Source organism: Artemia sp. Qi Xiang Cuo, chromosome 14 (genome assembly GCF_049724085.1).
Source record: "Artemia sp. Qi Xiang Cuo chromosome 14, ASM4972408v1, whole genome shotgun sequence".
NCBI lineage: Eukaryota > Metazoa > Arthropoda > Branchiopoda > Anostraca > Artemiidae > Artemia > Artemia sp. Qi Xiang Cuo.
In genome coordinates, this window is record NC_142807.1 from 38722012 (window position 1) to 38737204 (window position 15193).

The window sequence follows — 15193 nt, forward strand, 5'->3', positions numbered from 1 at the left end:
GTACATAAGGGAACATATTAATAACAGAGGAGCAATCCCGGGAACATATACAAGAAAACATGCGTAGTGGTCCAGGGGGCGCGAATACAGCTTATTTTCGTGAAGCAAATTCATATAAGTTAAAAAATCAAAATTCTAATCGAATCCCTGTCCCCCATGTGGAACCTACGGGTCTGTAGAGCAGAAAGTGGACACACGCACAACAGCCCTTCTCACAATCCAGTTTCTACCACTGAATGTAGGGAAACTTATATTTTTGGGCTTAAGACAGACCTTCTGTAAAGCAAATCTTCGGTGGTTCAATCAAATCTTCTTCACATGTAAATACACGAGGGAAGGAGGGGGAATACAACTCGGGTTTTCAAATTAGTCCTTAACTTTTTAATAGTTTACAACTTGTCTTCGAATATTTTGATGCCCCAGTCCCCATGTAGCCAGAGCATTTTTCCAAGAAAATTTATATTTAACGAAAAGTTAAAAAAAGCATAAAATTCAATAATATTTTTTTTTTGTAATGGTAGCCTCCAATTCCTCTTAGGGTTGTTGATGACCGACCAAATTCTGCTGCCAAAAATACTTTACTCAAATTCAAACAATTTTGTCAAATTGAAGCCTGAGGTCAGAATGTTGGGAAACATGTTTCAAAAATATTTGAGTAGCATCAAGTTATTGCACAAAAAGATTTCTAAAGCATAAAACAACAATATTTTAAGTTTCCTGTATGAATCGAAAGTCGTTGACGAGTACAACAAAAAATAAACCGAGATGCTCGGTTCAGAGACATAGATACCTTTTGCTGCATCCTTCAACACGTAATTAAAATTAAATTATTCTGCGCAAAATATAAGCATTAAAACATAGATTGGTGTCATGCCACTTGTCACAAATGCAAAACTTGAGCTGGACACTTTCATTTTGCCCCAGGGTGGAACAGCTATATTCACTGTTATAAAAAATAAAACACGGAAACACAATAAGCAACAATAGAGACACATTTTATAGCTAAAAAAGACACAAGTAAGGGTTTACATTAATTAAACAAACATGTTTAGCCCAAATATACTTCACAGGCTTTCTTGAACAAATATACACCATGTCTTAGCCTCTTGCTAAGTATATTAGGTTACAATTTTTTTTGAAGTTTGTTTTTTAGTTATAAAATAACTTTCATTGGAAGTTTTTACTTAAAATGCTAAGACTTAAAAAAAGAAGAAAAAAGAGGACACATTCAAGTCATAGATTAAAGCAACTATCTTACACATTTTCTAATCATCTGCATTTTAAGAACAGGAAAAAATAATACCATGAAGGGGGGGGGTCATGGTGATTACATGTGAATGCATCCTTACTTGCATATAGAATCTTTTTTTATCTAGAAAAAAGAGAAACAACCTGTTTACGCGGGATTTTTTCTTCAGATTCATTTTTGAGATTAGGTTGAGGTTGATGTGATGCTGGTTCAGAAAATGTGACACCTCTTCGGCGCCTCAAAATGTTGTCTCTATTTTCAGGTGAATCATTCTCAGCTAGTTGTTCTAGCTTTGACTTTAACAGTCTGGCATCAATTGGGCTTGAATTCAGATCTTCCATCTCCTAGAAATCCAAATTATATTTAAACAAAAAGGAAAAAAACTAGCCTATAGGAAAACAATTTTCAAAGGTGAGAAACTAAAGTAATCTGTTGTAATAGTCACAATTTTTCCCTGTTTATGTCAATTGGTGAATCGACTGCCAATAAATATAAAAATTAATTCAATCTAATAGAATAGTTACACTTTTCCTTTAGTTATTTTTACATGCAGACAATTAAAAAAGTAATGTTTCAACAACAGTAATTTTTGTGCATGACTTTTGTGCATGACTTTTTTAGGTTTCTGTGTCAGTAAAAGAGATACATATGTAAGAATGAACCAATTAGACTGAAAACAAATCCATGCAGAATGAATCAAGTCCTCAAATAATCCACTGGGATGCTAAAAATCTGAATACTAAAAGGGCAACATTTGAAGACTCGCCTATACAAAATCAATGTTAGTGAACCATGAGCTAGAAAAGGTGATTAAATACAATGTTTGTATCTACTGCTTTGGAATGGTGAAGAAGAGTGAAACATATTCAAGACTCTTGAACCTACCAGTGAGAAAAATTACCAAATTGAAATCTATTTAAAAATAAAAACTTAGATACTATGCTTGTCCCAAAAAAGAATATGTTGTTGTTGTTGTTTGGGGTTTGACGCGTTCAACCTTCTTCTTCTTCTATTTCACAGCAGGCGGGCTTTTCATTTTCAGTAGATACTATTTAGCCCTTTTCCTATTGCTTCACTCTATGGGCTAAAGAGGTACTGGCTTGATTGTCTCTCATTTATTAGATATTTTCAGATATCTTTCAGTGGGTCTTTTGACTCAAGGAGTTCAAATATAAGGGTATAGATGTCAATTTCTATGTTCTGTGTGCGGGGATAGTGGGCTAGGCTCTTGGCTGATAGTGAGATTTTGTGGTGTTTGAAGCATTTTAACAGTTTACAAAGCAAGGTATGTTGTGCAGACGTCAGCATATTACATTCAAATAGGCAGTGGTCAATTGTTTCATTATTCATATTACAATACCTGCAAAGAGGGGACAGGGGAACTGAACCACTTGAATTAGGAAACTGGTACAAGAATGCAAGAAAATTTAGTCCATTTGTTCCAGAACGAATTCTATGATAAATTTTAGAAAAATACTTATTGGGAAAGGGGGAAAGGATAGGATTATTATTATTAAACATAATATCTGATAGTCTCCATTGGTAAATATCTCTATGTCAATATTTATAGGATCTTTTTCTATTTCATCAACCTAATGATTACCAATCATACCAGAGTGGCTAGGGATATACTTAAGATAAGTTCTTATTCTACTTGAAGCAAGGTTGTCAATAATGCTAAGACAATGATAAGTGCCAATATCCAACTTATACTGAGGAGCTGAAGACAGCAACTCAAAGCTTGATAAAGAGTCGGAATAAACTATAATATTATTACAATTAGCAATCAAAACTTGGTTTTCCATAAGGTGTTCTAATGCCATGATTATGGCATTTAACTCTGCAGACATTATAGATACATTATTATACAGCCTCTCACCCATTGCAATTTTCAAGTGAGGAAGGAAAGCACACTTGCTACCTTCTCATTCATTTTTGACCCATCAACAAATATTTGGAAATGGTTTTTATAAGTAATTGTATTAAGTTCAGCAAATTTTTTCTGGACAAAAGCAATGGGGGATAAATCTTTAGTCCACTTTGAGAAATCAGTATTTATTATGGGAATTGACCAATTCCATGGAGAGGAATTGGGAAAAGTAGGTGCGATAGACTTAGCAAATATAAGAAACTTCTTCTGAATATTGGTATACTCACTTGCAATGCTTTTATACATGGTTGGATTTCTTAACCAATTATATAGAGTGTGTAAGCTATTTGATTCAATTTTTGTAAGATGTTTTATCAAGAGAAAGCCACGTCTCTCCCTTATTGTTGTTAATCCACTCTCCATAAGCAGAAACTTGGTGCTTGTGGGTTTCCTAAGACAAAATATGAGTTGTATTATATCATTTTGTATTGTTTCAATTTTTTGCATCTGGGTCTTTGCACATGCACCATAGACAATGAGCCCATAGTCAATATGGGGTCTTATATGTGATTTATAAAACTGGAGTAAGGTTTTCTCCTTACATCCCCAGGGTGTGGGAAAGAAGTCTTTTTAGTATACTTGTTTTTCTATAGCATTTTTTTATTGTGTTTGAAATGTGGAGGTGGAAATTAAGTTTTTGGTCAAGCATGAGACCTAGGTACTTAATATGATTATCTTCTGGAATAGTTGTTCCATTTAGAGTTAGTCATGCATTAACATGATTTTGCTTTCTGTGAAATTGGATTATTTTTGACTTTGTAGGCGCAATGGGTAAATCTGAGTGTTGAGAAAATTTTTCAAATTGGAATAGTGAGTTTTGCAGCTTAGACTGTGCAATCTCAAAGGCATTGCCAGATGACCATAGTACCAGATCATTAGCATATTGTAGATTCGTGTGGGGGAGGTTCATGCCCCAGAGATAGAGAGCAAAAAGGAGGCAGCTGAGGACTGCACCCTGAGGAAGGTCTTTGATTATTGTCTTTTGGGATGAAGAGGCTGAACCTACACAAACAATGACACTTCGCAATTCTATGAAATATTTTGTAAAAGATGCTAGCTTGGGGGGTAGTCCAAGGTTTGCAAGTTTATTTAAAAAGATTTGGTGGTTCACACAGTCATATGCCCCTTCAAAATCTAGGAAAGCTGCAACTAGGACATTATTTTTTGAGAATGATTCATTTATTGCATTTGTTAACAATATAAAAGCATCTGTTGCGGAGTGGTGTTTCCTGAAACCAGTTTGGGTGTGAGGGATCATATTATTTTTTTCAACAAACCAGAGGAGTCAATAATAAATCATTTTCTCCATTATTTTCCCCATCACAGGAGTAATCATTATGGGCCTAAAAGACTCAGGGTTATTTTTGGGTTTATTTTTCTTTAGGATTGGTAGGGGGGACAAACATTTCCAGATATTGGGGAATGTAGATGAAGCCAAACATGATTATAACAATTTAGAAGTTCCTGTTTGTATGAAGGGGTGAGATTCTTTATCCATGTAGGGTGTATGTTGTCATAGCTGCCGCTAGTCTTGATCCTAAGATTATGTATTGCATTATTCATTTCCTGGATTGAAAATGGGCTGGTTACATACTCGGATCCTGGGCGAGGTTGGTAACTAGGGTTCATAGGAATTGGGGATGTTTTGCTGCAATTATTTGATGTTAGCTTATTAACAAAAAGAGTGGCAAATAGCTTAGCCTTTTCATTATCATTGTCATAATGGGTATTATTATGTATAAGCTCATACAGGAGGGGGTTGGGGGAAGTCTTTTTCCTACGGATGTGGCTTATAACTTTATTTATAATCGGCCCATGTGTTTCTCTGGTGAGATTATTTGCAAAACTTTTCCAGTAGTTATATTTGGTAGTTATTTTATTCCCTTTTAAATTAGATTCTGCTTGTAATTTTTTTAAATATGTAGTAGGTGATGTTTTTTTTTTAGGAATGTTCTCCTAGCTGCCTTTTTTGTTCTCCATTTATCTTGGCACTCATTTGTCCACCATGCTTTGGGAATGTGTTTAGGGAATATTTTCCTGGGCGTTGTCCTGTGGATAGCATGATTAGCTGTATTTATTAGTAAAGATGCAAAGATTTCAGCTTGTGTGTCAAACTGTTGCGTTTGAAATGCTTGAATTTTGGGTGAAGCTTGTAATTTCATCATTTAGCTTATTTTGGAACATAGGCCAATTTGCTTAAGTGTTGATATATTTGGAGGTATGTGATAGAGTTTCAGCAGGTTCGTTTAGAGACCAAACTATAGCAAAGTGGTCAGTACATAGACTATCAATTTTATTTATATAAATTTTATTCAAAATATTTAATGACACAATTTGTAGGTCAATTGTAGAGAAACTGACACTTCTGGGGTTGAAATATGTATTCAGGTTTGGAGGGGTAGCAACAGCTAAATCAATATTATTTGAAGTCATATGCTCAGTGAACTTACCAGCTTTATTTGCTGGTTTATTCCCCCACAAAAGGCTGTGGGCATTAAAGTCTCCACAAATAATTATATTTTTCAACATATTAGAATTATTTATATAACTGAAGAAATCCACGGCATCTGTAGTTTAGCCATTAGATTTGTAAAAGCTTATTATGTAAGTTTTTTTGATATTCATCCAAACACTAATACCAACTGCATCAACATCATTTACAAAATCTGGAAAGTTAAGGCAAAAGAATTTTATGTTATTATTAATCATTAAGGCTACTCCACCTCCTTTTCTCTCTGATAGTCTATCCTTTCTCAGGATAGTATATCCCAGAGACTTAATCTGTTGATTTTGGTTTAAATGAGTTTCCTGGAGGCAAGCAATTTCAATGGAATTATTATTCATAAAAGATATTAGTTCATTTAGCTTATTTTCTGTAAGTCATCTTACGTTCCACTGGAGTATTGATAAGTGTTGTGTTGTTGATTTAATTTTCATATGACTGTGTATCAATGTTCAGCTTTGTTAATAGTAGAGCAAGATCTTTTTTTTGCTTGAATGAGCATATGATTAGGGATGTAGGTTTTTGCCAATTCAGCAATGATTTTTGTTTTCTGTTGTTTTTGTATATTCATGGCCTGAACTGCATTACAGTTTAGAATGAATAAGCATATATTGGGGTTTGCATGTTTGGTTGTGCATCCAGTTTGTCAGTTAAGGGATCAATTCCTGGTAGTGTTTCTGGTTTGTTTCTTCTTGGGAGGGGGTGCCAGGCCAACCTCATCTCACTAGGCAAGGAGGCTTGTTGGCTTGGTGATTCTTTCTGATAGAGATGTGAGCTTAAAGGATAGGGGGCTTAAAGGATGGTGTTTTGTAAGGAGTACTTGATGCATTGGGAGTGTTTGACTTGGGGGTTTTGTTTGATTTCAATATGGGTTTTATTTGCTGTGATTGGGCAGTATTTGCTTCCATAGCTGCAAAATAGTATTAAATTGCCTTCTCTGTTGCTATTTGGAGTGTTAGTGCTCTTTTCTTATATGCAGGGCATTGCGATTTATTGGTAGATTCATATGGGCCTTTAAAATTGATACATGTAGGCTGAGTGTTGTTGCAAGTTGTCAACTCCTTAGGATGGGATCCTTTACAATTACTACAAGCTAGGAGAATTTCATTGCATTTATTTGTTGTGTGTCCCAGTTTCAGACACTTCTGACACTGGATAGGCTTTGGCTTGTATTCCTTGTGCGGTTTGATTTGCCCAAATAGGAATAACTTTTCTGGGATATTAATTTTTTCCTTCAGTGTAAATAAGAAAGATCTGCATGTTTTTGATCCATTAGAGTTAGGTTTACCCAGTTGAGTGACATCTTCTACAAGGATTGTGTTACCAGCCCTATCTGAGAGCCCATCTTTTAACTCTTGAATTGGTATTTCTAGGGGAACATTATATGCTACTATTTTTGTTTGGGATTGTTTTGGGTTCCATTTAGATGAATTAATTGGGGTATTCGGAATAGATTTTAGATTAAGTTTTATATCTGCTAATTTCTGATCTTGGACAGCTATTAGCAAAGATCCATCACAGTGAATGTTAAGAGAGAACATTGATTTTACCATTTTCAAAATTGCGACCCTTATTGTAGCAATCTTTGTTATTTCAAAGAGGGTATTAGGAGAAATTTTTAGGTAAATTCCTAAGTTTTGGGAAGGAGAATCTTGGACAGGGAGAGGGGAAATACTTTTGATTGGGGGCGTTTTTTTCCTTTTTTTGGAGCTCCGGGAAAGGACCTCTTGAAAGCCATTATCATCTATAGTGACATTAGCTCCAACACTGATCATTGTCCTATTCTCAGAATTTGATCTTTCAGGTGAGCTTTGTGATAGAGAGCTTGACCAACCAACATGGGGCAAAAATGGATCAATTTCATCAGTATTTGGGGTGGGATCCAGAGAGACTTTTTTTAGGGGAGTTCTTTGCATTGCCTATTGGAATAAGCTTTAGGCTAAAACAGGAAAGGATAGTACTATGATACCAGATCATCTGCACTCTACTGTGGAAAAAACTTCACCATCCACAAAAGAAACACCACAGTATGGCCCTGAGGAGGATTTTGAGCACGATTGGTTCAGTACAACTACTGATAAATCGAGACAATAATTAACAAGAAATTTATTTATAAATTTCTTAAAGTGTTGCTGTTGCAGTTGACAGCAACACTTTAAGAAAATTGGTCATATTCGTTCATATCACTCGGTTATTCTGTAATATAAAAAGAATAGTTTTCTCAAGATACTTTTTCAGAGAAGAAATGAATATAAAAAGAAAAAATTGAGCTACATAACTGACTAGAAAATCTTGCTAATACAAAGAACCAAATAAAATGATTAGAGACAAGACTGTTTGTAAAATCCTGAATTCATGCATTTTTTGTAAATCTTTTTGCAGAAGAAAACACTTTACCACTTGAACAAACTTTTGATTGTGAATATCATAACCAAACTCCTGTGTGTCCAGCCAAAAATCAAACTTGCTCAAAATGTACAAAGTATACATAGGTAATTAATCAAAATTAGGGGTTTCCAAAGGATCAGAATTGGAACTGAATAATATTTCCAATTCTTGAAAGAATTTCAGAGTGTAATTAAGCCTTTTGAAAAAACGAAAACAACAAAAAAACTTTAATTTTTTTAAACACTTATGTGAAACAAATCAATTTATTACTAAAATAAATCACTTGATAATACAGTTTTGTTTCGTTTTTTATTAGCATAGCTCAAGAAAATTTTTGCTATCCAATTTCTTAAATTAAAAAAATTTATAATAGTGGCTATAAGACATCTTGAAACTAGTTGCCATAAGACATCTTGAAACTGTCATATTAAATAGTCTAAGCTTCTTTTTAAGCCTAAGAAAGACCTGGATTCTGATATTCATTTTCCAACCCCCCACAGCTGTGAGAAATTGCCATAATCAAATCATTCATTTCTTATGAATTTTTCCATTTCTTGGCTTTGTTAATATTGCTTCATCTTATGGGTATTAATTTGACACAAAATGCCCTGAGGAGGATTTTAAGCATGATTGGTTCAGTACAACTACTGATAAATCAAGACAATAATTAACAAGAAATTTATTTATAAATTTCTTAAAGTGTTGCTGTTGTAGTTGACAGCAACACTTTAAGAAAATTGGTCATATTCGTTCATATCACTCAGTTATTCTGTAATCTAAAAAGAATATTTTTCTCAAGATACTTTTTCAGAGAAGAAATGAATATAAAAAGAAAAAATTGAGCTACATAACTGACTAGAAAATCTTGCTAATACAAAGAACCAAATAAAATGATTAGAGACAAGACTGTTTGTAAAATCCTGAATTCATTCATTTTTGTAAATCCTTTTGCAGAAGAAAACACCTTACCACTTGAACAAACTTTTGATTGTGAATATCATAACCAAACTCCTGTGTGTCCAGCCAAAAATCAAACTTGCTCAAAATGTACAAAGTATACATAGGTAATTAATCAAAATTAGGGGTTTCCAAAGGATCAGAATTGGAACTGAATAATATTTCCAATTCTTGAAAGAATTTCAGAGTATAATTAAGCCTTTTGAAAAAACGAAAACAACAAAAAAACTTTAATTTTTTAAAGCACTTATGTGAAACAAATCAATTTATTACTAAAATAAATCACTTGATAATACAGTTTTGTTTTGTTTTTTATTAGCATAGCTCAAGAAAATTTTTGCTATCCAATTTCTTAAATTAAAAAAATTTATAATAGTGGCTATAAGACATCTTGAAACTAGTTGCCATAAGACATCTTGAAACTGTCATATTAAATAGTCTAAGCTTCTTTTTAAGCCTAAGAAAGACCTGGATTCTGATATTCATTTTCCAACCCCCCACAGGTGTGAGCACATGCCATAATCAAATTATTCATTTCTTATGAATTTTTCCATTTCTTGGCTTTGTTAATATTGCTTCATCGTATGGGTATTAATTTGACACAAAAATGATATGGCAAAATGCAAAGGTAATATATAAATCAGGCTATGTTATGTATTTGCACATTAGGAGGCTAGGGTAAAGTAAAGTGCTTTTAAGACTGATTAGCTAGAATTTTTCTGTATATTATGAAGTAGCCTAAGAATTTTTTTTTAATGTTTCCAACTCAACAGGTCTAATTGTGCACAGATATTAAAACCTCCAAATGGCTTTAAAATTGTATGAAAATAAGAGGAATTACATTAAAAAAAAAACCTCAAGCCAATGAAAAATAGATTGAAAACTCAAAATTAAAGTAGGAGAAAGTGTCCACACTTGGGACATTTTTTTTGTTTGCCACTAGCTTCCTCATAACTCATTCAGTTTTTAAGGAAAGGCATTAATTTTACAACCCCCATTTTGTCCCAAGTATGGAATGGGGCTCTATAGGAACAAGTGGTAACCATACTAGGGACAGGCCTTAATATATTTTCTTGATACAAAATTCAGCTATTTAATAGAGATGACAGAGTACAACTGTAAAAACAGAAATAAGAAGTACAAATGTGTAAAACAAGGATAAGAAAAGCACTGTTCATGTATACAGTACAATAGATCAAGAGGAAATACAGATTTCTGTTTGTCTTGTAGTCTGTCCTGAAGGCTCAGCATTTGGCAAGAGAGTTGTGATATCAGTGAAACTAGACAAGTGGGAATCATCAGTAGGGACAGACATCATGAATGGAACAATTGTTTTGAAATACTGAACTTCTACTTCTTGTGCTTCTGCAAGTTGTTAAAAGACTTCACCAACACTGTGGCATTTTCCTTTTTTGTTTCTTTTTCAAGAACCAAAACAAAGTTGGCAACATTTAAAGCAGAAAAAGGAGGGCTCCTCTCAATTGAAGGTCCTTCCTTTGGATCTGTTTCATTAGATTCTGAAACATTTTTCAAGACTGAAACCTCTTCTAGCCTGATGTCACTTTCAATAAAAAGTAATTTCTTATGATTTTGGGATTTTTGCCAAAGGTTTGTTAGAGCTTCTTTCACTTTCTTAGCCTGCTCCTTGATCATTTTTTTTTCTGGAGTATCTATCAGTATTCTGGAGACTCCTTTGGTCAACCTCTTGATCTGGCCTCTCTCAGACAAGTTTTTGGGAATGGCCTTATCATGACAGGTGAAATTGTCTAGATTGAAGTGTAGGTGACTTGAGTGTGTTGAGAGGCTACACCTTGCCCTTCTTCTGGATTTGGGGAAGTAATTTCTTTATCTCTTGGCTCAGATACAGGCTTACTCAATCGTCAGTCAGTTACAGCTGATGGGAAAAAGTCATCACTGACAAAAATATTGTCATTAAATAGGCAAATACCTGTTGCTTCAAAACCTACAGTGATGTTTGATGGGATGAATGAAAGGGGATAAGCAATGCCAAGAAACTGGGGGATTTGCAAGATAGAATGGGTGTCTTTTCATTTCTATTTATAGTTGCCATACATAGGAGATGTCCCAAGTACCAATACTTAGGACAGTCCCAAGTATGAAATTAAACATCATCACTGAAATAATTCAATTTTAATCAAAAATAGAAAATAACTCTGCAGACCAACCAATTCCATTTTAAAGGAATCTAATGAATAAGGAAGTGAAAGTAAATGGTCACTTTGGTAAAATTATATTTTAGCTACTTTTGCTATCTTGGACAGTGGTAGGGTTAAGAAAATGAAACTTTCAGCAATAAATCCAGGGCCAAAAACATACTCTGGGAAGTTATTGCCAAGCTTCCCTGTTAACCCTCTTCTGATTACTAAGTCTTATAAATTTGCCTACTTGACAGGTCACAAAAAAAGATCAAAATTACTGCCTGAGCTTTGCAGACACATAGACCTATTGAAATTTTTATAAAACAACATTTTACCTAAATTTTCAGTAATCAGTTTTTTTTTCTGGTTTTAGTTCTGAAAATGCAATCCTGTTTTTTGAGTAGAATTTTAAGCCATATCAATGCGTTTTTTTCTAAATTTAGGAAATGTATTTGCAGATCTTTGAAACCTCATAAATTGGGGTAAATTTCTAGTGGGTTATATAATTTAGCTAAGATGAAAGTGAAAACGTTATTTAATGCCCTTTTTTATGCTCTTCCATAATTTAAGAATGGCTTTGGGTGCTAGTTGCATCTTGAGTTCTTAAAGGTGCCCCAAAGTTATTTTATATGAATAATGAAAGAGCATAAGAAAAGCACCATATGATGTTTTCACTTTCATCCTAGCTAAATTATATGGCCAACTGCAGGTTTACCATGAAATTTACCCACCCCTACTTCCCTAACGTGCAAATATATACCCTGAAGTTTTGAATTGCAAAATTCAACACTATTTTTGTTGACAGCATTCAAAAAACTTGAAACGGTAGGAAAATGGTTTATATTATAGTTGCCTATTAAATGAGGTGTGAAATGTTGTAAATAAGTATTTTTGGGATGTGTCACTCTTGAACAACTTATTTTTAAACTAGAGATATGTTTTTAACCACTTTTCAATAACTTAACTAGTGTTGAAACTTCTTTGTGTGGTTACAAAAATAAAATACCTTTGGGGCCCCTTTAAGAGCTCTAGAAGCAACTAACCCCAGAAGCAGTTACTGAATTATGAAAGGGCATTAAAAAAAGGCATCAAATGATGTTTTCACTTTCATCTTAGCTAAATTATATGGCCCACTAGAAATTTACCTAAATTGGGATTGAGTAAAGTTGTGAAGCTGAAAACAGTCTTTTTTAACTTAATTTAAGCATAAAACCTACTTCACAAGGTTTCACTTTTATAACACAAAGATTTTTAATGGTCATCAACAGTCACTGCCCTCTAGAGGGAGAAGTAATAGAGGAAGGTACTCCAAAATACCTTCCTGTGATTTACTTTAGTCTGTAGACCCATCCCCAAAAGTTTCATTTTCCTAACCTAACAACTTTCCAAGATAGCAAGAAATAGCCAAACTAGAATTTTATCCATTTTGGTAAATTTCTAGGTGGCACTATAAATCAGCTAGGATGAAAGTGAAAACATCACTTGAAGCCTTTTTTTGCTCTTTCATAATTCAAAAATTGCTTATGTTGCAAATTGCATCTTGAGCCCTTAAAGGGGCCCCAAAGGTACTTCATTTATGTAACCACGCAAAGAAGTTATCAACACTAATTAAGTTATTGAAAAGTGGTTAAAAACATACCTCTAGTTTAAAAATAAGTTGTTCAAGAGTAATATATTCTAAAAATACATATTTATAACAATTCAAATCTCATTTATTAGGCAACTCAAATTTCAACCATTTTCCTTACTGTTTCAAGTTTTTCAAATGCCATCAACAAAAATTGCACTGAATTTTTCAATTTGAAACTTTGCTGTTGACAATTCAGGGTATATTCCAATTCAGGGTATACATTTATACATTAGGGGGGTAGGAGGTAAAGTTCATGGTAAATTTGCAGAGGGCCATATAATTTAGCTAGGATAAAAGTGAAAACATCATTTGATACTCTTTATGCTCTTTTATCATTCATAAAAAAATACCTTCAGGGCCCCTTTAAGGACTCAAGAAGCAATTTGCAACAGAAGCAATTATTGAATTATGAAAGAGCATAAAAAAGGCATCAAATGGTGTTTTCACTTTCATCCTAGCTAAATTATAGTGCCACCTAGAAATTTACTTCCATTTCTTGTCAGAATTCAGGTAGGATTCATTAAGCAGTGTTTGCATGCATGTCTAACTAGATTCCCATGTCTAGACAGACTTCAATGTCTAGGCAACAACAATTCACAAGTAAAATTTGGTGCTTAGCTAGACAAGGTCCTTTGCTAGACTTTGAGTTCTGGACTCTAGAACTTAATGTCTAGGATTTTTGATTACAGCCAATCAGAATGTGTCAAGTTCTGCTATTTCATTATCTATATTTACATTTTTAAACTGAAATTTAATTTTTGTTTTCTCATAATTGTTTTTTTCATTTTAGGCAAATATGCAATACAAGACATAATAATGAAGCCCACTAAGGCAATTGTTTGGCTTACCTCATCCATTATCTTGTGACAGTAAAAATAGGATTACAATTTTCAAAGTTTGCCTGCATAAGCTCTCTTGATTGGCTAGAAATGATGGTAAAATTCTACTTTAGCTACTTCTGGGCTATCTTGGAAAAGGGTTAGGTTAGGAAAATGAAGCTTTCAGGGATGGGTCTACAGGCTAAAGTATGTCCCAGGAAGGTATTTTGAAGTTCTTACCTCCACTCCTTCTCCCTATAGAGGGTCCTGAAATTTGCCTACATGAAATTTTGACAAAACAACATTTTACCTTAATTTTCAGGTATCAGTTTCTTTTTCTCTGGCTTTAGTTCTGAAAATGCAATTTCAGTTATTTGAGCAGAATTTTAAGCCATATCAGTGTTTTATTTCCAAAATTTAGGAAATATATTTACATATCTTTAAAACTGTATAAGTTGGGATTGAGCAGTTTTGAAGCTGAAAACAATTTTGTTGTACTTCATTTAAACAGAATATCTATTTTGCAAGGTTTCACTTCTATAACTCACAGATTTTTGAAGGTCATTGAATTTCAGTACTCTCTAGAGAGAATGAGTGGAGGTAGGTACTTATACCTTCTGGGACATATTTTAGCCTTTAGACCCTTCCTTGAAAGTTTCATTTTTCTAACCTAAAACTGTAATCTATTTGAAATTAAATTTATAGTTTTAGCTAAGCACCAAATTTTACTTGTGAACAGTTGTTGCCTAGGCATTGAAGTCTGGCTAGACACATGTTTAGACATGGGATTCTAGCTAGATATGCATGTGAATGCTGCTTTACTGAAATATTTATTTGCCTTACCTAGCTAGCCTTCATTTCAAGATTATAAGAAATCCTTAAAGTATGGTTTTATCCATTTTAGTCAAGATATTTTTCTGAGACCAGGCACTGTCTAAGTACTAGGGTCTTAAGGCTGCCTTCAGACCAGGATTTATGCAAAGGCCCAGGTCTAGGGGCCTGTAAGGCTGGAGCTGCTAAAAAAAAATATTGAGTTATTTTTTGTCATTACAAAAACTGGACTGATGTTACTTTTTGTCAAAGTGCCAGATGCACTTTGTTGCCTATTCACAGAAAAAAAAGATTTTATAACAACATAGGAATTCCAGAGTTGCTTATAAACTGTCAGATGTCTCCTAAGAATGGCAGCTGAGAGGCTGGTATCACCTCTCTCTTATATTACTTTTAGCACATCACTGATCAATTAGCCTACCTTCTTTTACAGTACTCCTACTGGTAAATTTTATTTCTGATGTAAATGGGAGGTAAGTTTAAACTTTACCCCCCCCCCCCCCCACTAATGTGCAAATATATACCCTGAATTGGTAGCCTAACTTCCTTGGGCCTAGGGGGGCCAAAGATTTAGACCTGGCTACCCTGTCAGTTATAAAGTAGCCTACTTTCAATACAATATACTACAAGGCTCATGGCCGTAAATATTCCAAAAACTATATTACACAGCAGGTAGCGTTTAAAAAATAAATTATACTATCTAACAACCTTCTTCTATCCTTTGTCCA

At 33.9% G+C, this 15193-nt stretch overlaps 1 protein-coding gene across 1 annotated transcript in view; it reads right to left on the reverse strand.

Moving 5' to 3' along the window:
* The window catches only part of LOC148944443 (adiponectin receptor protein-like), a 59065-nt gene extending 43872 nt beyond the window's left edge, over positions 1-15193 (reverse strand). Inside the window, exons 1-2 of the mRNA XM_089099931.1 lie at positions 15174-15193; positions 1393-1593 (exon numbers count right to left, since the gene is read on the reverse strand). Of these exons, the coding sequence (XP_088956057.1) occupies positions 1393-1590 (198 nt within the window). The 5' untranslated portion in view covers positions 1591-1593; positions 15174-15193. The remainder of the gene's footprint in view (positions 1-1392; positions 1594-15173) is intronic.